Below are 26,827 nucleotides of genomic sequence, written 5' to 3' on the forward strand. Positions count from 1 at the left end.
AGAATATGAAAGACAAACTAGAAGAAACCTTACTTAAACACGAGCAACACTGTACGACAGACTCCAATGCCAATACACTACTCCTGTGCTCTTAGGATCCCCCAGAATCAGGTTTTAATTACAACCAGTTATCTTAAACTAGGTTTCGGGAGATATGTGTTCAGTAAAAGATCAAATCAGCTCTAATTTTTATACTTGTAGACGCTAGGAGAGAATTCCTTCTGCATTTCACTTGCTGGAATCTATTGTTCTCTTTACTGCTGTAGGTTTCAACCAACTACATTCAATTCCCCGCCTGTTACTGATTGTGATGAGGTGTAGTCTTGGAGAGGACAGGCAGGCGTTGTTTTGGATACCATTAGATACAGCAGACAGAATGAGGAGGAACCTGCAGCAAGCTTAGTATCATGGTATAGTATAACAATTCTACAAGCTTCCCATGGGGAAATACTGACCCAGTCTGCAGAAATAGAAGAACAGAATACCCATTCAGTAAAATAACCAGAAGGAATAAAGAACGTACATTTACTATTTTCATCAGTAAATACAGTAGCAAATATATACGAAAACATGTTTAATACAAAACATTGCATTTAACAAGGAATGCTGTATCAAGGATGACTGTCAGCATAAAATGGCTCTCTGAACATTCAAACACTCTGGGTTGTTGAAGATGTCCTCGTCAGTGTTTGGACTGAGTGCTTGACAATTGTTCTTAACTGGGGACATGGGCTCTGCTTTCTTCAAAGGACTAATCTTTTCTTTTCCTCTGCAAAAATGCATTAAAGAAAAAAAAAAATACACAGTTGTAAAATATGTTCAGTTGTATCTGATCATTTCTTTGAAATTGTTTGTCAAAAAGGTACAATCCAGGCCCTTATAATTTCCTAGTTTTACAAAAATGCATATAAATGATTGTTTTCGGTGCACTAAGTCTGTCTGATTAATGTGTCGTAGTACTGATGCAGGTTAACGTAAACAGCTTTACATTGTCACTCAGGCAGTTTGTGTTTTCCACAGCAAAAACTGTTGAGCCGAGTTCCCAATTTACATTTTTTTTTTTTTCCTGGGAAATGTTATATAAAATAAAAGCTAAGTAAAGGGCCTTGGGTATCTTATCAAAACTACCGTAGAGAATCAACTCATTGCTGTTTGGTTTTACAGACTCTGGTTAGCACAAGTCTTGGACTACCTAATGTTTTTAGGATCAGGTAGCCCAAGATTAGTACAAATCCAGGTCTGTGAAGCCAGCCTTATACATTTCCTCCACTGCACTTTACAAAAAAATACTAGTACTAATATGGCAGTTTTTTGCAGACACAGTACTGCCTATCCAGAATTTTCATTTTACTACATTCAAATTTCTGTCAAGGACATACCTTCATGATAACGTAACACAACGAAGCACAATAAAAGATACTGTTTTGACGGTGGGATTTGTAAGTTATGCCAAACTGCATTTAAGCAATACTCACAATACTAAAAGTATTTGTCAGAATCTGGAGGTGCATATCTAGCAAGAGACAATACAGTAAGTAACATTTCAAATAAACCATTTTTACTCTTGTTTAAAAAGAATGCAGAATAGCTGCTCTTTAAAATGTCAGATTATTGTTGGTATTTATTTAACTAACAAGATTTTCTATGAAAGTACAAGCTTGATTGATTTATTACATAGCCCCACCTACTGGGTAATGTGGGAAGTGCACAGAGAAGTTTCTTCATTGTTCATAAAGCTCTAAATTACTGTCTCCAAAATACAATTTGCTCCATAAACACTGGAGTATAATTTTTAAAAAGGTTACGTGCAGGGGTTAATTTGTAAACAACAACGTACCAGATCTTACAATGAAGAGGGATAGCATTTTTGTTTCTAGGCCTAATGTATTGACCTTGATTTACAGTAGCTTCCATATATGCATGAAATTCTCATCTGCTTGTGGATTTTGTGCCTTCTTGTTGGTGCTGGTAGCTGTACGCTGACCTTAGCCTAGTTAAGTTTTAACATCATCTTCAGTTTTGAACAATACCAGTGGCAGGTCGACTAATCTCACGAGTAGGAGCAACGACACCATTGTTGTTAAGAATGATTGTTTTTTGCAGTTGTAATAAAATAGTACATTTTCTAACTTGCATCATAAAACAATTCATTGCAGTACACTTTTTTCGTTCAATTCATAGGACCGGAAAGCATTTTTAAAAATTGTACAAGTTACATATAGTTTGTTTTTCGCAAAATAAATACATTTTTTGTTTTTTTCTTTTCATACGGTTCACCATTTGCAAACTGCAGAATTCTCGCCTGTCAAACAAAAGGTACTGGATCTGGGATGTAGTGCAATCCGGTACAAATTAACCCCTTGTTATGTGTTCCTGCAATCTTTTTCAACACAGTAACACTATTTATTTGTAGATAAGCTTTAGATAAGCTGGGGAATGCAGTGAAACACATTCCATACATATTATTTGCAGGGTCTTGGTTCCCTATACAACCATTGCTACAGTCAGTCAGTCCTACATATTGCGTTTCTGTCAATGACATGATGACATAACACAACGAAGCACAATAAAAGATAATGTTTTGATGGTGGAATTTGTAAGTTATGCCAAACTGCATTTGAGCAATACTCACAATACAGTAAGTAACATTTCAAATAAACCATAAATGCTGTTTTTACTCTTGTTTAAAAAGAATGCAGAATAGCTGCTCTTTAAATGTCAGATTATTGTTGGTATTTATTTAAATAACCAGATTTTCCATGAAAGTACAATCTTGAGCGATTTATTACATAGCCCCACCTACTGGGTAATGTGGGAAGTGCACAGAGAAGTTTCTTCATTGTTCATAAAGCTCTATTAAATGTAAGCCCAGGAGCCAAGCACAAACCTCTTTTATGGGACTTGATTTTATTTTTTAAAACAGGATACATCATAAATATCAGTAATACAATACTGTACTTGTCTAGATTTTGAGACAATAAACCCTTATTGCTAGTGCAGTGAGGCCCTGCTGTACTCCAGTACAGCAATACAATACTCACTTTTTAAATCCAAAATTCTTCCACAAATCACGGATTGTGACCTGCAAGGCCGGTTGGTTCTCGTCACTGACCCCGACTTTCTTCTTCTGAGAGGACCTCTTACTGAGCCCGCTTGCTTTGGCTGGTCCGGAGAGCTTGATTTTACTGGTCTTTCCTGAACCTGCAGGACTTACTCTGAGCAACCCCGAGACCTGAAACAGTGCAAGCAGATACATCAGCGCTACCTCCAATTGAACTTCCTTTGTCTGTCGTTATTCATACAATCATTTAATCCAATAGAAAAAAAGAAAGATGCATTTCCAATAATCTACATCAACAACACTAATTTTGGGCTTTGGCTTGTTCCAAGTTAGTACCAGAACTCAGCACTCAACTCAGCTAGACAGCCATGTACTACAACATACAGTATTGTACATTTACTGCTATCTTTTAAAAAGTTACTTTCTTTCATAAACATTTTATTTCCGGTCAAGTGCAAGAATGAATTCTCTCCACATAATGTCAGCTGTAGCCCTGAAAAATCCAGAGGTACATACCTTAGTTCTGGTACCGCTATGCCTTTTTTCATTCAGTTCAGGGGAGCAACTGGCATGTTCACTAGCATTTGATTCTTGACAACTCCTGATTTCCTGAAAAGCATGTGAAATTACATTTACATCCTATTGCATCAGAAAAAGCGATATACTACATACTGTTATTCACTTTCTTTTAAATAGGTTGGACATTAATTAGAATACTGCAGAAAACACTTTTGCACGAATGGTCTGTCTCTATGTTTATTTGTTATGCAAAAGCCTTCCCTGTTATGTTTTCTGGGAATAATAAAAGCTCTGTAGTTGATGCTCGGTTGCCAGGTACACAGAAAAAGATCTCTGCACTGTGTAAAAAGATTACAGATATGTTTCAAGTGACATAGAAGATTCTGTCTACGCTACCTGAAGCCGGAATGAGGCAAGCTAGTAAATGCCAAGCAAAATAATGTTGTCTTGTGTAACAGGTTTTGCATACCTCTTAGTCGGGTTTCACTTTAAAAAGTATGAAAACACATTCTAAAAAACATATCTGGACAAAATAAAAAAAATAAAAACAAACAAAGAAATAAATATTCAGCATTAACATGGAGCATCAAATCAGCAGTATTATTCAGTAGATTGTTAATCATTGTTAAAACGTTGATCAATAATCCGCAAATACAATTGGTTTGATTTGTGACTGAGTTGCCGTCGACAATGTGGGTGCGTGCATTTGCTATCAGTGACAGGCAGGAGTTTGAGACGGAGGTTAAAGTTGATACGCCCCGCAGGCAAACAGGATTTATTTACAAATCAACACGCTGAACAGCTCACATGACACTACCAGCAATGGCAGCGCACGGAGCACATACAAAAACAGTGTACGAAAACTTTGGTAGGATCTACAATACCTGAACTAATGTTCTCTGTTCAATAATAAACTAACGTTGCTGAAGAGGTTGCTCATGACAGACAAACGGTTAGGGCGGATATGTGATGGGCGGATACACAGGGTGGGTTTTTCATGCAGTGAGCATGTAGCCACATTGTCAGGCACATTCTTTTTACACACTCCATGTAGGTTAAATAAACAAATTTGCTTACAATAAAATCCATCTTCCTTTGGGATGTCTGGGAAAACAGAGGTACCCCACTGGAGCTCAGGCTGTCCCGAGATGGGTAGCCTGTACCCTGAGATTGAGGGAAGCTTCCCCGTTCGCTCCTGGGATGGTCATCATTGTCCGATTCTTCTGCTTCCTGGCATGGGCAATCCTCTTCACTCAGTTTATTTAATAATGCAGAGGGTTCTGTATGTGGTTTGCCCCAGTAGGGGCTGCTGTCCTTCATCCTATGGAACTGCTGCAGTGAAAAGATACCAGAAGAAGAGCGAGCCTCTGCTTTCACAGCTAGACTTCCTGACCAGCCAAAGACACCTGTACCTCTCCCTGAGGGAGGAGACGGAGAGCTTTGGGGAATGAGGCTAGTGACAGCAGGTGTCCTGGATTCCTCCTCTTTATTGTCAGTGTCTATCAATGTCAGTAAGTCAGGTGTCTCATTAGACTGACTGGAATTCCCCTTCTCTGGAACTAGCAGCTCCTCAGATTTTACTGCACTTTCCTGTTTGACTGCAGAACCTCCACTAGAACTTGAGTTACTGAAGAACCTGATAACAACAGAGGACAGGAAAAGGATTAATAAAAATGCGTTACCAACAGGAGTTTAAAATGGCACAAAATTTGGCAAATATGGACCATTTCAGCCTAGGGATTTGTTCCATGCTGTGCTTAAACTTCCCATTTCTAAATGTATATCTGCATGACCTGCTTGCATGTAGCTTTGTTTTTCACTGTTGTCTTTGCTGTAGGAAGTACTACTGAATTACTGTAATTCAAATCCCTGTGGAATTGGAATTACTGTAATTCAAATCCCTGTGGAATTTAATCAGCAGTGACGTCACAATGCCATGGATAAGAGAACTTGGGTTACTAACATATAGCAGTTTGTTATATAGAAAGCCTGTACTGTACCTGCTCTGTGTCCCTGGCACTCCAGTGGCCCCTTCTTCCTGGTTCCTCCTTTGCAGCAGCGTGGCAAACCTGTTTCGCACCATGGGCTGTGAGCCAGGCTTCCCAGCTGAAGGAGAGACGCTCTCGACTGGAGAGCTCGTTCCAGTCATAGAGCCTGTGCCTTGTCCAGGGGACTTAGTACTTAATGGAACTTCAGCCTCTTCTTTCTTAAACCTTTTCATGCACGAGAATGAATACTGACTAAGCAGGTCTGTCTCAGAAATACCATTTTCTGTAGAAATAATAAAGAAAACATAAAACACAGTGTTCTACTCGTTCTCAATGCTATACTAGTAATCAGCAGTTAGGGGCTCCCGAGTGGCGCATCCAGTGAAGGCGGTCCGCGTGGAGTGCAGGATCCGCCCTATAGCCTGGAGATCGCAGGTTCAAATCCAGGCTATGTCACTGCCGACAATTAGCCGAGCGCCACCCAGGTAGGAACGGCTTCGGTCAGCAGGGCAATCCACGGTTCACCGCACACCAGCGACCAGCCATTCAGATCTGTGTTGTCCTCCGGCACTATAAGTCTGATGGCTTCGCTGTGGATCCGCAGTGCAAAAGAAGACGGCTTGGCAGGGACACGTTTCAGAGGACGTGTGTGTCAGCCGCCATTTCCCAAGTCGCTAGGGGGTTGCAGCGGTGAACTGGGATTAATAATAACACAATTGCCGATTCCAAATTGGGGAGAAAAATGGGGTGAAAATCATTGGCAACGACTACATTTATTATAAAAAAAAAAAGAAAAATCTGCAGTTATAAATGCAGACAGGTTGGTGTGCAGAAGCGTATAGATACAAAGTCTAAAACTTACCCTCCCTTGTCCTCTTGGCCAGATTCTCCCTGCTTGGAAGCTTTAATCCCTTGGTGCTGATCACCTTCGCTAGTCCTTTGGTAGAGGGTTTCTCTGGAGATGCCTCCATTTTTGACTGAGATTGGAAGCTCTTTAGGAGGCTGCCAGTAGGTAAATAACCCCGACTCCATATACTGAGCTCACAAGGAGCACTCCAGTCATTCCAACCACGGCTCTTTGGTTTCACAGGCTGCAAATAAATATTTAATCGCACTTAAAAAAAACACAAGCAACAGGAGAGCATTTTGATTTATTTACCTGTAGAAAAATGTAATTTACATACATCTCCACAAATACAAAATTTGAGCCATCGGTGTCAATATATCACCACGACTTGCATCTACCGAATGCACGTGTAAAAGGTAAGTTTGACATGCAGACAGGACGATAGATGCATTAATAGCACCCTTGATTCCGATATCAAAATCCATTTTATTTTTTTTATAGTTCCTTTCATAGTGGACCACCATCACAAAGCGCTTTACAAGATACAAGACTAGGGTGTGTGAACTATGCATCAGCTGCAGAGTCACTTACAACAACGTCTCACCCGAAAGACAGAGCACAAGGAGGTTAAGGGACTTGCTCAGGGTCACACAATGAGTCAGTGGCTGAGCTGGGATTTGACCTCCTGGTTATAAGCCCGTTTCTTTAACCACTGGACCACACAGCCTCCTAAATTGCTAAAGAATGTCCTAACCATAACAATTGAATATACACTTAAGAGTGACAGAGATGGATGGACAGACAAACAGGACACCTCCATATACTCTCCAATCCTGACACTAACCAAAAAACATTCTTAACAAGTTTCATATAACTTAAGATACAAACAGACAGACAGCCACCCTACCTTCGCAGTATCTGGGTTATAATCATCAATCATTTCCATGTTGTTGATATCCACATTCCCAAGAGCAATTTGAAAAGCATCCTTATCCCCAATATGGCTAAGAATAGTGAATTAAGGAAAACGTACAAACCAAAACGTGCATACAATAGTATTCAAACAGGTACTGCAGCAATATAATTTAGCATGGTTTATTTTTTAAAAAGCACATAGCTGCCAAATTGAACAGTACACCACATGCAATACTAGCAAAGCACAGATTTTTGGAGCTAAAATTATACAATATATTAATAGAAAAACAGCCACATAAATTGCATTTCAAAGGATACTGCCCTGCATAGCTTAGTGTTTTAGGGTCCATATCATCTGGGTATGGGTTCAAAGGAACAAGTCGTCTGCTGATTGGGTCAAAGACCAGCTGGTAAAGGAAAGTGTTATTTGCCCTGGTGAAGCCTTCAATGTACTCATCTGGCACAGTTACATTCATCTTTAGGTACTGACCAGTTTTCTTAATCACCTAAGCAAAGAAAAACAGCAACAATTTTACTACTTCAACATAAATGCAAAAAAATGCCTGCATAACAAATGCAACTTGGAAATCATTGTTCTTAATTCCTATCTTAATATGAGGTAGGAACACATGCCAGAAAGATAACTACCATGTGGTAAGGTATTATCAGATTAAGGAGGCAGTATATCTTATAATACAAGTTACACGATTACATGACTTCAATGATTTTAAGAAAGCAAGAATGAGACAAACATTAAATAGAATATCGCACTGACTTTTTAAGGTAAGATTGACTAAATTAATCAGGCTGACCATAGTTACCTTTATTATGTCAGGGTTGTTGGCCATCTTCAGTAGCTTGCAGGCTTTGGCCAAACCGATACCAGAGATAGATGCCAGGTAGTCACAGCCTGAGAGGATGCACATGTATCTGAACTTTTCCTCAGTAAACATGTCTCCCAGCTGTTTGCATTTCCCAAGACAGGCCTGGTCAATCTCCAGTCCGTTTCCAAATTTGTCCATTTTCAAGAGCACCTAAAAAAAAAAAAAAAAAAAAAAGGAACAGGTCCTGTTAAATTACAGTTAGTCAGAAAGATATTGATTATGTCCTGAATTATTCATCTGTTCAGTGATCTAGACAGCAGCTAATATACTTGTTTCTCAAGCCCATCATAGTTCTATGATAGAAAATTAAAACAAACATATATTTGCAAGATTCAAAGAAGAAAACCGTGTCTCTTCCAAGACCTTTAAAAAACAAGTACAGTTTCAGTACCTTCTTGCAGCCGAAAGCCAGTAGGTCAGAGTCTTCAGTAATCACTACCTGTGCGATCCCGCTCTTGTTTAGGAAGGCCAGCTGAGAGTCTGCCTCATAAGGAGCAACAACGCAGTCCACACCACGAGCCCTGGCAACCTGTGAGAGAAAACACAAATCCCTATAGTCTACTACATTGTAAAAGCCAACAACGTTTGTGGGAAATAATTTTTTGCTGCAAATATACATCTAGTGTCATCCTAGGATGACTTTTTTGTCTTCGTGTTTTACAGAACCTAAGAGTTGAATGCAATCGCTGCGGACAATGTCTGAAAGTGAGGGAGAGGCTGGTCCACAAAGGAACAATATTAGGAAGTCCTGAAAAATTGCACCTGCAAGACAGTGGTCAAGCCTTAAGGTCAGTATTATCAAAAGCAAAGGTCCACATGAATGTTCAACAGAATAGCCTTTTTTTTTTTTGCTTGTACATCAATTACAAAATAGCATCAGAACAACATGTTTAATGATTAACATTCAACAGGTTGGTAATAATAATAATAATAATAATAATAATAATAATAATAATAATAATAATATCTTTATTTTTATATAGCGGATCTTTCATAGTGGATCTCCATCACAAAGCCCTTTACAGAGGTAGGCTTTGAACTGTGCATTATATGCAGAGTCACTTACAATAGGACATTGATTTAACATCTCATCCGAAGGATGGAGCACAAGGAGGTTAAGTGACTTGCTCAGGGTCACACAGTGACTCAGTCAGTGGCAGAGGTGGGATTTGAACCAGTTACCTTCTGGTTACAAGCCCTGGACTTTAACCACTGAATTACATGAATAAAAAGGTACTTGCTTTGATAACATCATGGGCCATGGTTGGCGTGACGTTGATGCAGCGTGTGAAGCACTCGCGGGCCTCAGACAGCTTTCCCTCTCGAAGCAGCTGCTTCCCCTTCTGCAGGTTCATCTGCCGACGCCTACAACAAGGGCGGTACCAATCACACGTCTGGCATTTCACAGAGCAGTGAACAGAAAGCAGGTGCAAGTCTGCAAACCCTTTCACTGCTTTGCATACTCAATGTTAAACAAACAGGACACAGCCCTTCACTAGTTATTTATTTATATTATAAATTAATCATTTAGCAGACGCTTTTACCCAAAGCGACTTACAGAGATTGGGGGGTGAATTATGCACCAACAACTTCTGTAGCAGAGTCACTTACAATAAGACTCATTCGAAGGACAGATCGGGTCTGTTTTATTGATCTCTAACCATACCATGATGTTTGGGTGTATATACATTTAAATTGTCACTTTTGCAGCACGGATACTGTTTTTATACTTGTATAGATGGATGTTTGTTTTACAGGAATGGGTTTTAACACAAGCTATGTGCCACAGTGTATTGATATCAAGCTCAAGTGTGTATTATTAAACTCCATCTCTATTTCTATACTTTTTGGAACAATTATAAAAGTTCTGCATTTTCTGATCTCAATGAACGACTAGGAACATATTGAGTTAGTAGTTCTTGGAGATAGGATGGCCCTAATCCACAAAGGGCCTTACAAGTTATTACACCAACTTCAAAATCAATTCGACAGATCACTGGTAACCAATGTAAGCACTGGAGTAATGTGTTGAGAACGACAGCTGCGTTCTGAACCAGCTGAGTTTAGTGGCAGGTCTACCAACAAAAAAAGAATTGCAATAATCAAGACGAGAAGTTATATATCATGTATCAACAAATCTGAATCCCTCACATCCAATACGGATTTTAATTTGGCAACATTTCTCAAATGATAAAAAGCTATTTTGACAAAACAACTCGGTTTCAGCACGTACTCTCTGCGTGACTTCTCCACTTCTTGTTTCGAAGGTAAATTGCATCCATCGAAAACCAAGATGGGTTTCACACCAGAAGTGAGGAGCATATCCACAAATTTCATGCAATAAGTTACATATCTGAAACAAGAGAAGATTACATTACCTTTTTTTAAAAATCTTTCAAGACAAAGGAACTGTTGTTTTTCTAAGACAACCGTTACAATATAAAGCAAATACAAGCTTGATAAATGTACTACAGGTACTTTTTAAAGTTGTAGTCCCACTGTAATATTAAATTTAACAGTAAAAATATAATTTATGGGTGTACTATATTCATCCAAAATTTAGCCTTCAGTAAAATCAACTATGATAACCCAGTTTTTGACCAACACCTACACATATAAAATATTCTCGCATGTACAGACAAGGCAACCTATTCATTTTCTTGTCATTTTTAAGACCTAGGGTTTTTTGGTTTTAACAATTTGAAAACTTGATAAAAAGTTTGATAGACTTAGATAGGTTGCAAAAAGGCTTATTACGGAAAAATATCAGAGGCCTAATTGATTGACTATTTCTGAAGTACCAGCAGACCCCCACACTTACTGATCTGTGGGTTCTCCTTTGGCTAACTTCTCTGCACAAGAAAAGGCTCCCTTGTGCAGCCAGCAGTAAGTATCCACAGCGACAGTCTGGCCTTTATACTTCTTCACATTGACCGACTCTGAGGCTTCACTGATAAACTGCAGCAGACCTGGAATTCCCATGTTCCTGTAAATAATCAACGAGGGATTAAATTGATCCAATGAGAGGTAAAATAATTGATGTGAAGATAATGTACATTTTTTCAACACTGCGGATCAGTAAACCCATCATGGGTTTGTTCCTGTATGCAGTATATTCATTTGCTTTGCACCCCCTTAATACAAATGTTTTTGAAAATTTAAAAAAATACTTTTCAACATTATAGAGTCCATTTTTATATAATTGTACATATTTAACACTCTCCATAAGTGAACCAGAAACTGTAACTATCTCCTTTTTTTTATCACAGAGGATGTTGTGTTTCTGTCATCTATGCAAATATGTATTGGATGGGTATGATTGAAAATGTCTAACAAATTTGGGGACTTTTATATCCAATTCATGCATCCTGGTGGGAAATCACAACAGTACTGCTGGCCAGAGAAAGGTGACAAAAGCTGTGAACCCCATGGCAACAATCTTTGCAGTGTTATAGGCCCTAGTCCCATTTCTTCAAGAGGCTACAAGTTTGAGAATCAAGGAGAGAGAGAGAGAGAGAGAGAGAGAGAGAGAGAGAGAGATTGACTGGTGTGACACCCCCACTAACTAACTAACTGGTGGTTAGCTGTTTATCTGCAGATGCACCCAATCAATTAATGTTTCGCTAGATTAACGGGATACATAATGGAGCGGAGTAATGTCTACATTGACCCCTTGACCATAAAAAGCGCCGATGTGGATTGCAAGGCCACTCTGTTAGTTTAAATTGTTAGTCAGTTCCAAAATGTGTATATTTCATTTTATGTAATATTATTAAACTGTTAATTAGCATTATTACAGGACGTTGCCACTGTTATAAAATAAAGAATATTACTGAAGTGAGGAAGCGTTTCCCGGCTGTGTTTTTAAAGCGGTTTATATTCTCAGCACATTCGATCTACAGTTTGTATTAAATTAAAAGGTATGCTATGAGGCATATATTTAAATAGCCAAATTGTATACTACATTGTGTTTAAATTCTGAATAGTGTAAATGGCAGGGTCTACATTAAATATTGTGTTTTTGAGTATCTTACCTCTACTTCTCCTATCCTTACTGCAGCCTTTTCTTGCTGTGCATTCAATTTGGCCTTCGCGCAAATTTCCAGCGACTGTAAAGAACTTTTGATTGGCTAGGTCGGTTTTTCTCATCACAGCCAACCACAGTCCTGGAGAGGGAACAAAAGGAAGAATTGGTTACATGTGCTTCCGTTTCATTAATTCTGTATTTGCAACAAACAGCCGTTTTAATTATTTTTTCTTTTTCTGTAAATGCCAAACAAAATAAACACTTGTTTACTGCTTGTTATTTATTTCCTTGAACTGTGACGGACAAATTTTACGCTCCTCCGTACTGACCGACTGTTGGTGCCTTCCCTCCATCTTCCATTCTCCATTCATTCTCCTTTCTCCCGTGCCCGCGCCTTCTCTTCCCTAGCCCACCTCTGCGGTGGAACCACCTACCGGAGAGCTTCAGGACTCCTCCGTCTGACACTGTACTAGGATTTTTTTTACTGTAAAGGTTATGTATTTAATCGCACACAGATCAGTGTAAAGCTTCCAGATATGATAAATAACAAAAAGCAAGAAAATTATCAAAATTACAAAATGTGGCATGACACCGCCGACTCCTCAAGACCCAGGTGTTTAGACTCAACTTGCTCTTGATCCACCCCTCCTATGCACTGGACTTGCCTGACCTAAGCATCACGTTGCTGGATATTCAGCTAATGCACTATTGCACTACAATGTCTTTGTAGATATAGTTGTTGTAAACCTAACTTGTTCCATCCTAGTTCATATAGTATTCTAGTAGTATTACTGCACTCATTATAAACCATACTGTATTTAAATATGAGTCCTACATTGTAACTCTGTACTGCCTTGTAGCACCTGTAAGTCGCCTTGGATAAAGGCATTTGCCAAATAAATACCGAATAATAATCAGTAATTGAGACCAAAGTCTGAATTTCACACAGTATGAATTTCTGAAATTATAGTGTGATTATTCAATTTTAAATACCATGTAAACACATGGAATAAAGGTTCATAACACAGTCAAAATTGGGTCTGTGTAATTCATATTTAACAAGCACAACATAAATGGTGAATTAATTCAATTCAATAATAGTGTACTATTCAATGTTCTCACTTGTATTGCACGTCAATTAAACAAGCAGTGGTATTGTCAAGGAAAAGGACAGTGGAATTTAATGTGCACCACCTTTGGCAAAGAAGCAAAATCACCACAGGTGTGAATAATGGGGTGCTAGTAATGAATCACATGACCTGCCTTCTCACAGTAAACACATCTTTCTCATGTTGCTAGATACCACTGTTTCAGTATGCTAGAACTACGAATAAATTGCATACTTCCACTTGATGAACTGTCCTTTTTTATAATACAGTTCTCTAAAGTAGAAATCAGTCAAAACAAGGTGATAGCGCACATTTTACAGTATGTGAGGAGAATTGGGATCTGTCTTAATTCACTTGGGGCCCGGATTCTGTGGGGGGCTGGGGAGGGGAGGGGGCATTGGACCCATGCAGCTACTGAATGACCTTACTGGTGCCTTCTTGCTTTGCATTTGGTGGTTTTATCTCCGGCTGAGTTTCAAAGCTTTACTAAAAACGTTAAGCCCAGTGATATAATTTTTTAAGTCTGTTTACAGTGTGGGCGTACTGTACTGTGGCAAGCCCTTTAAACACGATTTCATCCTCAATTTCTGTTATCGGCAATTCTAACAGTGATATCATAATGTTTTGTTGATATCAAAAATAGAATATTTGATAACAACAATTCTCAATATTATTTTTTCATATCAAAAATAGAATTGTTGAAATCAAAAACTGAGGATTCAATGTTAAAAAGGCTTGCCATATTGTACTCTGTTAGCTTAAAAGTATTTTTTGCTGCTCTTTTTGGTTGGTCTTGACGTGTCGCCTTTCCCAGCTCCCCTCTCACTTCCTGCTTTCGATCCATGATCTGTTTACAGGTTCGTTTACACTGGGAGAGGCGATCTCAACCCCACAGGATGGAGTAGGCTGTTGGAACAGTACAGGGGGAAAGATCTTGTACAGGAGTTTGTTACCACTTGGTGTAAATGTCAGTCATCGTACAGTAAAGGCGGATATCTGTTAATTATTGACAATGCATCAGCAGGCGCAGCATTTCTCCCCTACCAACGGAGATTTTACCTTTGTCTCCTCCACTGACGCCGAAGGTACAGTAGCAGTAGGCCCTGCCTTGGAAAACGTCACCAGTGTTTCTGTTATTGTCAATATTATTTGTAAAATGAAGGGTTTTTCCAAGTTGAAGTGTTTTCGCAACACAGGGGGGTTCGGTAATATAACATAAAACGTCTTAAAGATGTTGATGTTGCATTATTATTATTAACATCAGAGTCTTATTTAATATATTAATATTTACTGGAACAAGAAGAAAGAACGGTACATACAGTATGTTTGGTTCTATTCATAATTAGAAATCCTACTCATTAATATTACACACTGTAAAGTACATTGTGTATTGACAAAGAACAATACCTTCTGATTTTATCGGTGTTGATCAGATTGTTTGTGGTGAAAATAATTATATCATGTTTAAAACCGCAGTGCCCCACAATAATGTACAATTTCATACAAAAAAATGTATTTCTTTGTGCCTCGCCACGTCTTCTGTATATCAGCTTTCTTGTGTCAGAGAAGCTGGACTGCGTCGGCAGTAGACTGTTTACACACCCACTCCCATTGCTGGAAATAAGACTCCCATTTAATTGCGTAGCGGTTTGATCCATTTCTGTTTTTACTATAAGTTTAACTAAGACACCCCTGAGCTTGTTACCTATAATTAAGCGCTTTGTAAAATCTATAATGGGTGACATTTATTTGGAATTATGACAACTTATAGTTAAGGAAACAAAACAAATATGAAGTATTTTGCCTTTTTTTTTCTCCAAAATCTACCCTTGTTAAATTTTACATTTTACTAGGATCACCTGTGTGGAGATAATCTATTCCATTTATAATGTCAAGTAACAATAAACAACATTTTGTATATAGGTCCATACTGGATGCAGTGCCTTTAAAAACAAATGTATGCATCATTATATAATATTTTTTGAAAAAATGATATTTAAGTACTTCTTAGGGTTGGGTTGGGTTAAACAGTTTTCCAAGTTGGAAATTGTGTCAAATCATCTTTGATCACAGATTTCTTGCCTAACCATCGCAGTTAAATTATTACATTTGTCGTCTAGAAATTGCACCAAACACTGCTTTTTTCTTTTGGTATATGAGGATATAATTTGGACTATGGAGAAAACGTTTTTTATTGAAAATAGTGCTACGATGTATGATTTTTTAAAATAGGAATACTGCTATAAAACATGGATTTGCCATGTCACTCACCCTTTTTATTTACGTAACATTAATAATAATAATAAAAAATGGTATTAAGTCCATAGCCTGAACAATTCAAGATATATGTATAGTGCCCTAGAGAGGGCGCTGGGGAAAGTATGATGGTATCATACCTCAGGAACAGTTTTGTTTCTTATGGACCCACACCATTACCATTTTTATTCAAACAAATCCCAGCCGGGACAGCTGCTGTAGTATGGGTGAGGCTAATGTGATCGGGACCAACAGTATTGTTGCAAGGGCAGTCGTTCATTCCAATCCCTGGGTCACTGCATTGACTGATATACAATGCAGCTTTAAACCTGTGTTTATGTCCACAGTCAAAAGTATTTGGGCAGTTAAAAAAAGAGACAAAAATCATTTCTAATTGTTCTATTGAAATATATAGAGATTCAGCTTTATAATAAAACAATAAATGATTACATAACATGCATAAAATGAAAAATAACATGCAAAAACTAATTTCATACTTTGTATTTGGGCACCCTTCCATTAGTATTTGATGTGCCCACCCTTTGCGTCCGTGTTGAGTGTTTGCTGTGTAAAGCCAGTATTATTATTTAATGGTGCCAAACCGTATTAAGAAAAATGAAAGAACTGTTTGGACCGTGAACTTTGTTGTCTGTCGTTGTTTGGAGCACTGCATCGGCTACACACCTGCACACTACTAACCACTTTGACACAGTCTTCCACACCTGGAGCTAGTTGCAGTAGTTTCTATTCTCCTGTATTGGTCAACAATAGCCCACACAGTGCTTTTCGGTAAACCAAGTAAGTCATTCTGCTATTTTTGTGGTAGTTTTTCGTTTAGTTGTATCACTGCCATTTTGAGATTGTTGCTGTACTCTTTAGTTGTAACCATTTTGTTGCTTTTTTGAATCACAAATTTCCAGTTTATTTTCAGCACTTGATGATTATGTATGTATTTATTCTATAATTATCATCAGGTGTTGGTTTTCAATCATGATAATTGTCATTAATTAGCAATGAATGGGTTTCATACAAAATATGTTGATTGCCCTAATTAAATGAGTTTTTACATGTTATTTTTCAATGTATGCATGTTATGTAATCATTTGTTGTTTTATTATAAAGCTGAATCTCTACTTTTAATTTATATCTTTCAATAGAACAAGTTGTAATGATTAAAGTCACTTTCTTTGTGTTTTTTCTCTTTTTTTTTTTTTACCGCCCAAATACTTTTGTCTGTCACTGTACATCTCGTAGTAAGGAAACCCAATTTGTCAGGAGCTACATTACAGCGAACCTTCTTACTGATGGAAGCATTTGTTTTGTTCATTGTCGAATGACAACTCTGAAAGCCTTGGATCAGACCATATACAGAAAAGTAACCCACAGCGTGCTTTACAGGTTGTTTACCTTTTGTGCTTGATTTTAACTTGGTAGATAGACTGATATTTGGCTAGCAACAGCAGGTGCAGCATCGCTAGTATTGTCACCAGAATCCTGCAGTGATGTTACATCTGTTAATAATATGCTTACGGGTGCTACAAAAAGTACTACTACCAATAATAATAATAATAATTACCATATCTGCCACAGTTTCAGGTTTGTAAGTTTCAGGTTTTCCACAGTTTCAGGTTTTCCTCCTTACTTGCAGGAGCTCAAAGACCAATGCAGTACTCCCTGTGGGCCCCCAGCCAAGATTGGAAAACTTTAAACCACGTTTAAACCATGTGTCACTCGGCCTGCAGGATAGTGCTTTTACTATACGAACCACTGGAAACCACATTTCTAATGAACTCTAATTATGTAAATTAATGTCCTAAAACGGAAACATCTAATGAAATGTGCTTAACACTCCCCCATGAATCATAAACATGAATGTGGGACACTAAAATGAATAGAGACTGTGCCTGCAAGTAATTTGTAGTTTCTATTTTTAAGTTTGGGGGATGAAGTGTAGCTGGGAAAAATTTGAACCTCAAGGCTCTGGCTATTGCTGATTTTTCACTATTTTTTTTATTCTTCAAAATCTGCAATGCCCATGACAGCAGAAATACAAATCAATAGAGCAATTCATATTTGTTACAAAGGGCAAGGAATATCCCACAGGCAAACAGATAATAATATAGTTGGAGTGCTGGGCTTCTGTTTGCGTGATAAAATAAAAAATAGAACATTCTTGTTTTTGTCAGGTGCACATAATTGGTTATTGGCCCCAATAGTTTTTTTTAATAATTTAAACAAGGTTAAGATATGATTGTGACAATAAATAAAACACAGTCCCAGCCTCTTAGTAAATTAAGGAATACAAACCCCAATCACTTAACAAAAGCAAAGGTGATTAACCTGGTTATCCTGTTTCTGTGCAGTACTGTTCTAGTGAAATCCATTTGTTATATAAAGTGAGGGGATAAGAACAGATGTTTTGTTCACACGTGTGATATCTCTCTCTTTCTGTGTGATTTCCAGAGCTCAGCGGTTCAATTGAATCTCCAGATGTTAAAGTGAACATGGGCGGTGACTCTAAGGATGCCTCTGCAACTACATTCCTGAGACAGAGAGGGTACGGCTGGCTGCTGGAAGTGGAGGAAGATGACCCCGAGGACACCAAGCCTCTCCTGTGCGTAATCCCAGCTCAAAACATATGTACACTCAAAATTGTGTGTTGTAAATTTGTAAGGATTTCGTTTAGTTGATTATGATTAACAGTTAGATAGGAACTGCATATTTACCCTGCCACTGAGAGTCAAAGGGGGTTGTCTGGTTCACAGAGCAGGAGCACCAGGGTCTGGAGTTTAGGATGGTTTGATGGATCGAAATGCCTGATGTTCCAGGTTCAGAGGGAATAATAATGTAATACAGACTCCGACAGGATAAGTCTTACAGATCTCAAAGGCAAAAGTCCCTGCTTTTTGAGTGCCTGAGCAAATTCCTAAAGTACAACTTTTAGTTTTTATTTTTACATTTTCAAACAGAGTTTATAATTTACATGGTAAAATTTCTACAAAAATTACAGCAACATAAGGAGGGAAAAACTGTTTTCCAACTAATGCCGATTCTACCGAGTAAATGGGTTTTCCCTGTGACGTTTAATGTCGTCATAGCCTAATTTGTATGTGTCGCAAAATTTTCGGCCTAAGGCCTCTACACACTGGACGCGATGTGAAAAGTGATTGTGTTTTGTATGACACACCGTACCACAACAAAAAAAAAAGCCGTTCACACTGCGACGGGCAACACTGAAGTGATATTCAAGCAATGCAAAAAAAAAGAATCGGTGTCTATTTTTGCGATTTTGTCGCATGGCAGCTAGGGAACTGACCAATGAGGAACAGCTTCCCTTGCGCGCCTTCAGTAAACAATGGCAGAAGAAAAGATAATTCTTGCAGCATCAAAATACCCGGAGCTGTACAATAAAGGACACAAAAATTATAAAGACATGGCAATGAGAGATAACATTTGGCAGTCCATTTCCAGGGAACTGGATATAGCTGGTGTGTATGATTTGTTTACCTTTACTGAAATAAGTATTCTGAAAAGCTATGATGTATTCTACATTTGTATTAGCCGTATAACAGGACTATCATACGTGTGAATTTTTTCCAGCTGAAGATACAATCAGAGAACAGTCGCCTATCCCATCGTGCTCACCTGTCGCCACTGGTGTGAAAGGTAGTGTCGGCAGCGAAAGTACCATTTTATCGCAGGAAAAATCACATCACGTCCAGTGTGTGGAGACCTTTACTTACTTAGATCCCCATATAGAAAAACATCTTGACTTTAAAGAAGCATCAGTACACACTCAGATAACTCATGCATGAGAACATTAAGTTTACACCACTTTATTCATTAATGGTCTAAACTTGTTACAAAAAATACATGAAAAATGTCTTTTACATTTTAATTCTTTTACATCTTCATAAATAAAATAACTACTAAAAACAACTATCTTCCACTTGTTCTTAGCGTGTTAGAAAAACATTTCTTTAATCAAATAGTAGTACAACATTTTTTTAAATAAACAAAAATAATAAATAACTTGAAATAAATAAAAACCAACAAATGGGTAGAAAAGTCGTAAACAAATCAAGGGACTTTTGTCATCATTATATGGCTAGTGGATACACAATATCTGCTATAGGTAATGCAAATGTAAAAAAAATAATAAAAAATTGAATATTGCAGCTTTACGCTGTCTATTCCTGTAAATGCAGAGGAAACATCATACTCATTTAATAATGTATGATCACATGGGCCAAGAGCATGCACATTAGACAGTTAGACGTCACTTGAAGGGCACTAGGACTAGAAATACGCTTGCTACAATTTTCCTTGCAAATGTCGATAAAATGTCGCAGCGAGCAAAAAATAAAACCACCTCTGCCGAGCGAACTTGTGAGTAACAAGTCGAATAAAATAAAAAATGTGCTTGTGCGCATAAGCTTTAGCTTGTTAAAAAGTTGGATGGAAAAAGGGCTACAGACTTGTTTGTCATCAACTTGCAGCAAGAATGGCAGACAAGACAACTAGTCTCGCTTGTAATTGCTGCAGTCAGACCTCACCAGGGACAGTAAATCAAAAGATTTTCCAGATGTAAAAGCACAGTCGATGAGTGCTGTTCAAAATTTGGGATGTTTGAACAAAAGTGCCTTGCTTTTAGCTATGCCAAAATACAATGTTACAGTACTTAAGTATTATTTACTGTAATAACCTGTCACCTATGCAGTGTCACTTCTTATCCCTAGCAACAGTGTGCAATGTTTCTCAACTTAATTATATACAGTACTTTATATGTGTGTTCATGTAGATGGATTTTTTTTGTGGTAAATCACAGGGAGGAACTTGACATAGACCTGAAAGACATTTACTACAAAATCCGCTGTGTGCTGATGCCAATGCCATCGCTGGGGTTCAACCGGCAAGTGGTGAGGGATAACCCTGATTTCTGGGGCCCCCTGGCTGTGGTTCTCTTCTTCTCAATGATCTCACTGTACGGACAGTTCAGGGTAAGTGGAAAAGGAACTAGAATTACACACAAATAGGGGTAATTTAAATCTAAATAGTATAACCACATTTTGAATTTATTTGGTTTATTCTTTGTACTTTTTTAGTATTTTTTTATTTAGAACTATTCAGTGTTTTATAGTTATGGATGATGGTAAATTTAAAAGAGATAGAGAGAGGCTGGTTTTCGTTCTTTGATTTTATATATAAATGATCATGTGTGCCCGCTTCCAGTCACATACTACTTGTATTCATTTTCTGCTTTGGGGTGTATGTTTCTTGACCCTGTAAACATCATATGTAGCAGAGGTGGCCAAGCCGTGGCTCGCAGTTCAAGTGCAGCTCCCAATCAAATGCCAGGTGACGCACGCTTTGTGGCTCAAATGAACTGAAGAAAGAATAATAAACAAAAACGAAAAGAGAAAAGTAAAAATAATCACGTTTATTATTTGTGTTCTCTGTATTCATTTGTGTTAATTATTATTTCTTCTCTCACGTTCTCTCTCCTGTTTCTTTGAGCCTGCATGATCACTCTCAAGGATATTTCGTCACTTGATGACTTAAGACACCGCTCGCTGGCGCATGCGTATTTCGATCACCTCGAGTGAAAGGCAGATATGCAGTTGAAAGTCAGTTTCATAATTTTGAATTAAGTGCTCGTTCGATTCATGGAGACAATGGCATTGAGCAAACCCTCCACGAGTAATAAGTGAAAGTATGAGGCTTTAAACCAGACTGGGAGAAAGAGTTTGCTTTCACTGTAAACAGTGGTAAACCTGTGTCTCATCTGCAACAAATTGCTTACACACTGTAGCCTGTACAAGGCGAGCAACCTCAAACGTCAAAAAAACACATTTTCATCTGAATATCCTCCTGGATGCTGCTTTCGGCGTTCAGTAAAGAAGCCGATTTAACGACTCAAGCGAGTGTTGTATGGCAAGCATGGAATGTCGCTCGTGGCAAACGTCCTTATTCAGATTAATGAATCTTTTTATAAAATTGGAGTGTTGGCGCTAGACTAGAGAATGCATGTTTAAATGTTATATTGCAGGTCTAAAATTAATATTATATTTACGTATCTTACGTCTCGTCATGAGCAGGTACTGTAATCCCTTTCAAAATAAATACAGTGCATTTGTCATCCACAAAGCAATATTTAATACTCGCAGCACCAAAAAAAAAACTTTTTATTTATTTATTTTTAAACCCAGCATTCAGATCTTCAAGGGAAGAGCTTGTCAAAAAGAATCCTTACAAAAAATTGTGTTTTTATGTGGTGTTTTTGGTGAAATCAGGTCAGTTATTGTATTATGCTTCATAATAACTGAATATATTGTATTTCAAGTGCGTAATACATACAGTATTAAAAGAAATAATGGAAAAATACCATAGTGTTACATTTAAAGTTTAATACACTGTAGATCTACAGCACAATACAAATTACACAAACTGTATAGGCAATGTTCTATCCCTTGTTGTTGTGTATTTTGCTGCCATCAAGAGATAGCCTAACAACTACTGTACTATACAACATTCTAGTATTTAAAATGTCTTGCTTGCACACATTTCATATGACTCTTGACCATGTGAAAATTTTGGTATGCGGTTCGTAGGGACAGGAAGTTTGGCCACCCCTGATATATAGTGTACTCTAGACTGGTACTTTGGTTAGTATCTTAAGGCTGCCATATATTCTCAATGGAAACACACGTTCTGGGAAGGGGTGTTTGTATATAGTTTCAGAAGTTTACTGCATTTTATATATATTTTTGGAAAAACCAAACAATTAACGGTTAAAGGTTCACCTTGAAACTGATTGGTTTTCTAATCTGGGTCCCACTGAAAGTACCGGTAGGTGCAAGAGAACGACTGTTTAATATGAATAATGTTTCATTTCTTTGATTGATTAAACTAAGATTTTTTTCTGTTGTGTTTTTTTTTTTGTTTTTTTTTTAAAGGTGGTGTCTTGGATAATAACTATTTGGATATTTGGATCCTTGACAATTTTCCTGCTGGCTAGAGTTTTGGGTGGTGAAGTAAGTATCGATTTATTAATAAATGTGTGAAGTTATGTATTACACTTACAAAGAGAAAACAGCAGTGTGGAGTAGTGGTTAGGGCTCTGAACTCTTGACCGAAGGGTCGTGAGATCAATCCCCGGTGGGGGACACTGCTGCTGTAGGAGGGTCTTCACTCAGTCCATTCATCCTTACGTATGTCACACTTACATTTTTATATGGTGATGGAGATATACCTTTTAATGATAGTGATTAGTGTAATTTACATATAATTTAAATGTATTTTTTAATTACAGCAGTGGCAGGGGAATACCTATTTAAAATCAGTAAGGAATTTTCTCAACTGGCCTGTAATATAACTGTGCATCTATCACTAAAAGAAATACAAAACAAATAGTATAATATAAACTTTAAAAAACTGTATCTAACTCTATCAACTTTTTTTCTGTTGTTTTTAGTGATGATCGTACACATGATAATCTTTCATGTCTTGATATTATCTAGGTTTCTTATGGCCAGGTTCTTGGAGTCATTGGCTATTCCTTGCTTCCACTAATAGTAATAGCTCCGTTGCTTTTGGTAATTGGGGGATTTGAAGTGGTATCTACGCTGATAAAGGTATGTTTAATTCCATATGCAGTTAGATATTTAACTATTTTTTTTTAGCCAATCTAACTTTACACTGAAGCACAGTAGAACCTTTCATATCTGATTTAATTGGTTCCAGGGGTTCATCGGATATGTAAAAAGGTTGCATCTCAGAGGGAGTCGTTATACTACATTGTAGTTGCTTTCTTAACATTGGGGCTGTGACAGGGTAGGGTCACGACCAAGGCTGGTTATCGGCAGGAATTGGACCCAGAGACAGAAAGCTGCAGTTTAAGTGCATATGCACACATTTATTAACACAATAGCACAAAAACAGTAACAAACAAAACATGGCACGAGGGCCAAAATAAAAGGTTCAAACAAAAGAACAAAGCACTTGTAGGCTGGGCATTAGTCTTCACTACCAAGTTACACAACACCCACAGCCACAGCCACAGCCATACCCACAGCCACAGCCAAACCCAACTCCTCCAACAAACAAAGGCTTTTGCTTTCTTTTTATACATGTGGCCACTCCCCAATTAGCACTCAATTACCTAATTGATTCCCCACGTGATTGTTGGCAGAGATGGATTTAACCTCATCCCTGCCAACTTACATTCAACTTACACTTACTTACAGAGACTAGGGTGTGTGAACTATGCATCAGCTGCAGAATCACTTACAACTACGTCTCACCCGAAAGTCCTATTCTTTTCAAATAAATTTATCTTTATCGCTCTCGTTCTCGTTCCTCCTCCGAACACACACCACCTGGAGTGCAGAGAGCTGCAGGTTTATATATTGTGACCGTGGGGTTTAACTGGCTAGTAATTATTCTGTTACCCCTCGGCCACAATCTGCACAAGTTTATTAATTACTCCTGGCAGAGGACGAGCACCAACCTTGTCTCTGTCAGAACACGTTTTAAATAAAAAAACAATAACAGACACGGTGCACGGCTCTCACCGTCATATTTACACATAACGATAATTATAATAATAATACAAATACAACAAATAAATCATACACCAAAACACACGGCTGTCGTCGTCATTTAAATAAATACTAAATCATAATACAAAAATATAAAATAACACGGGGCCGGAGGGGGAGACCCCGTTCTAAAAATAAATAAACAATACATTTAAACAGCAGGGCTTTCTACCGCCTTGCAACAGTCAGATACATCACTGTGTCTAAAACACCAAAGTATGGTACTGCAAATATACTATACAAAGAAAATCACTGCACATGATTGCAAAACAAAGCAGTTAAAAACAGTTTTTTTGTACCGTGCTTGCTAACCCAAGAGAGAAACAACAAGAAAGTGTGCACACAAATATAAACTGGCTTTAGAGGTTGGTGAAAAAAATCTTGTTTCAGCATTTTAACCATACAGAAATTTTATTTGAATCCCTTGCTTTCCTGTTTTGTTTGACAGACAGTTACATGAAGTGCCAGCATGTAAAAAGTGAAGCTGAATTCCTAAACACAGTGTCTTTCTTTTAATTTAATTTTTTATTTGTAACTGAATCCATTCTGTCCTGCTAAGAGCTGAATTTACTGTTTTAGACCCATAATAAAATGTGCATTGATCAGTTTCCATCAGTACCGCTCAGTTGGTAGTAGCATGTGTAAATGACCACCGGTTAACAGTGTGTATTGTATCTTACAGGATTGGATATGCTGCATTAGTAAATTATGTGAAGCCCTGTGACTGATACTACACATATTTTATGAATATGGCTCAGTGTGCCATGCTCCAAATTCTTTTTTTCAGGAGCTAGCCAACCCTGCAGATGATTTATTCATTTAACACAGTGACCTGCTTCAGCATCTGGTTTACAATGGAGTCTTATAGTGGCAGGGAATTATACTTGTTCATTAGATTTCAGTCCAACACAGGGATTCTCGCAGCGTGAACAACTCTTTTAAATAGTAAACCTGAAAGAGAAGGAAATAGTCAGTTAAATGTGTTACTATGATTTGCATTATCGTTTGTTGTTTTTCAGCTGTTCGGCGTGTTTTGGGCTGCGTACAGTGCTGCTTCCTTGCTAGTTGGGGACGAATTCAAGACCAAGAAGCCACTTCTGATATACCCCATTTTTCTCCTGTACATCTACTTCCTGTCTCTATACACTGGGGTTTGAAACAGGAAAGACTTGGTTTGAAACTGCGCAATAAACTAGTCAAGTGGTAAACACATCAGAAATTTGCTTTACACCTGTGAGGATGGCCTTGAAGAAGAAACATATTTGGTTGTCTTTCCTTTTGATTAACAAATCACGGTCAATATTGGATCATAAAGCAAATGTGTACAGTGTATTTAATTCTTAAATGTAGCCATGATCTTTGTACTAAAATGAAAGTTCTAGGATTTGTTTAAAACCTCTTTCAACTCTGATGAACAAGTATGTTTGATACAGAATTTAAGTGATCTTTTCAAGGTGCCAGTTATAAAATCATTGGTTAGATGCAACCGAAACTTTGAAAGCATCTGTACCCATTATGTTTAATAGGTGAGTTTTTTTGATAACCCTGGTTTATGTTGGAAATGCCATCCATATGATTGCTGGGAGGAATAATCCCTTTATTAAATGCCTGTGCCAAACAGCAATGGCTTGGCCAATGGCAAAAGATTTGCAGTCCAAATTCTGTGATGTTGTTTTTATTTTGAGTGTTAATGGCATTCCTTTTTTCATGTATCTTATTACTGCATTTAATTTTTTAATTTATAAATATTGGCCCAGCTAGTTAACGGGGTTTAGATGAGTTTATGTAAAGAGAAGGATTCATTATTTTAAATTGGGTGCCTTTATATAGATGTTATATGGCTGTTATATTAAAAATATTTTATAGATGTACATTTGTAAAAACAAAAAAGGAAAGAGGTTTTTTTTTAAATGCACAAACTGACATGCTCCTTTGTTTTCCAGTACTGCAAATATAGCTATTGTATGATGTAATTCAGATGCATAAAATCAATCAAATAGGGGCTAAATCAGCCATAATTTGTTTTATTTATGAACTTCAAATGAAACTGGAAACAGTTTCAGATAGGGATTGTTAGGGGAAGGTCTAGAGAACCCTAAGCACCACTAAGTTAACATGTGTTTTCTTCAGTTATATGAAAATAACATCTTGGGACCAGAATGCACTTTTTAAAATCATAAAAATACAACTTTGTTTCTTTACCTGTATACATTTCTACAAGTCTCCAATGTTTAGCAAACACTCATATGTAACATGTATTGTTTCCAATGTTCTTGTATATTAAAGGAAAACCTTATATGCATTTATTTGCCCCTGAGTTTATCATCAAAAAAAAAAAAAAACACTAAATTATGTATGGTCAGGGTCATGCATAACAGGTATAGTCACAAATTACATGCTTTTTAAATCAGCATTTTCTTTAACTTAAATGTGTAGTGCACACCATGTCCCATGCAGTTTTAAAAATATTGTCTGCATATTTAAGAAGGATTTTCTCTTATAAGCCCATGCGAAGATCAGTAGGCATTTACTGTAAAATGTTATCCGCAAAATAAAAACATAATTTGGGATATGGGACACAAGGACACACCCCATTCCCCTTTTCTTGTTTACTTATTGTT

At 37.6% G+C, this 26,827-nt stretch overlaps 2 protein-coding genes across 2 annotated transcripts; one reads left to right on the forward strand and one right to left on the reverse strand.

Moving 5' to 3' along the window:
* Positions 1-559: 559 nt before the first annotated feature.
* LOC117403403 (exonuclease 1-like) lies at positions 560-12,700 on the reverse strand. The gene is made up of 15 exons (XM_034005523.3): positions 12,571-12,700; positions 12,249-12,380; positions 11,036-11,200; positions 10,448-10,567; positions 9,456-9,579; positions 8,606-8,743; positions 8,152-8,364; positions 7,649-7,836; positions 7,323-7,419; positions 6,431-6,659; positions 5,581-5,851; positions 4,658-5,216; positions 3,578-3,670; positions 3,042-3,232; positions 560-769 (listed from the first exon to the last, which is right to left on the reverse strand). The coding sequence occupies exons 3-15, from the start codon at positions 11,194-11,196 to the stop codon at positions 625-627; spliced, it is 2,529 nt and encodes an 842-aa protein (XP_033861414.2). The 5' UTR covers positions 11,197-11,200; positions 12,249-12,380; positions 12,571-12,700; the 3' UTR covers positions 560-624.
* A 1,436-nt stretch (positions 12,701-14,136) lies between these two features.
* On the forward strand, positions 14,137-26,214 carry LOC117402415 (protein YIPF4). The gene is made up of 6 exons (XM_034003526.3): positions 14,137-14,435; positions 18,070-18,220; positions 20,435-20,606; positions 22,563-22,640; positions 23,127-23,240; positions 25,226-26,214. Exons 1-6 carry the CDS (start codon positions 14,363-14,365, stop codon positions 25,361-25,363), a joined length of 726 nt encoding a protein of 241 aa, XP_033859417.1. The 5' UTR covers positions 14,137-14,362; the 3' UTR covers positions 25,364-26,214.
* Positions 26,215-26,827: the final 613 nt, after the last annotated feature.

The sequence above is a fragment of the Acipenser ruthenus genome, chromosome 5, assembly GCF_902713425.1.
Source record: "Acipenser ruthenus chromosome 5, fAciRut3.2 maternal haplotype, whole genome shotgun sequence".
In the NCBI taxonomy this organism is placed as follows: domain Eukaryota; kingdom Metazoa; phylum Chordata; class Actinopteri; order Acipenseriformes; family Acipenseridae; genus Acipenser; species Acipenser ruthenus.

Excerpts from the sequence above, each read along its gene's own strand:
- LOC117402415 (XM_034003526.3), top strand. The coding sequence starts at position 14,363 with ATGCATCAGCAGGCGCAGCATTTCTCCCCTACCAACGGAGATTTTACC. Across the intron at positions 14,436-18,069 it reads CTCCTCCACTGACGCCGAAG|AGCTCAGCGGTTCAATTGAA; the intron begins GTACAGTAGCAG and ends TGTGATTTCCAG. Across the intron at positions 23,241-25,225 it reads TGGTATCTACGCTGATAAAG|CTGTTCGGCGTGTTTTGGGC; the intron begins GTATGTTTAATT and ends GTTGTTTTTCAG.
- LOC117403403 (XM_034005523.3), bottom strand. The coding sequence starts at position 11,196 with ATGGGAATTCCAGGTCTGCTGCAGTTTATCAGTGAAGCCTCAGAGTCG. Across the intron at positions 8,365-8,605 it reads TGGCTTTCGGCTGCAAGAAG|GTGCTCTTGAAAATGGACAA; the intron begins GTACTGAAACTG and ends TTTTTTTTTTAG. Across the intron at positions 770-3,041 it reads AAGAATTTTGGATTTAAAAA|AGGAAAAGAAAAGATTAGTC; the intron begins GTGAGTATTGTA and ends GCATTTTTGCAG.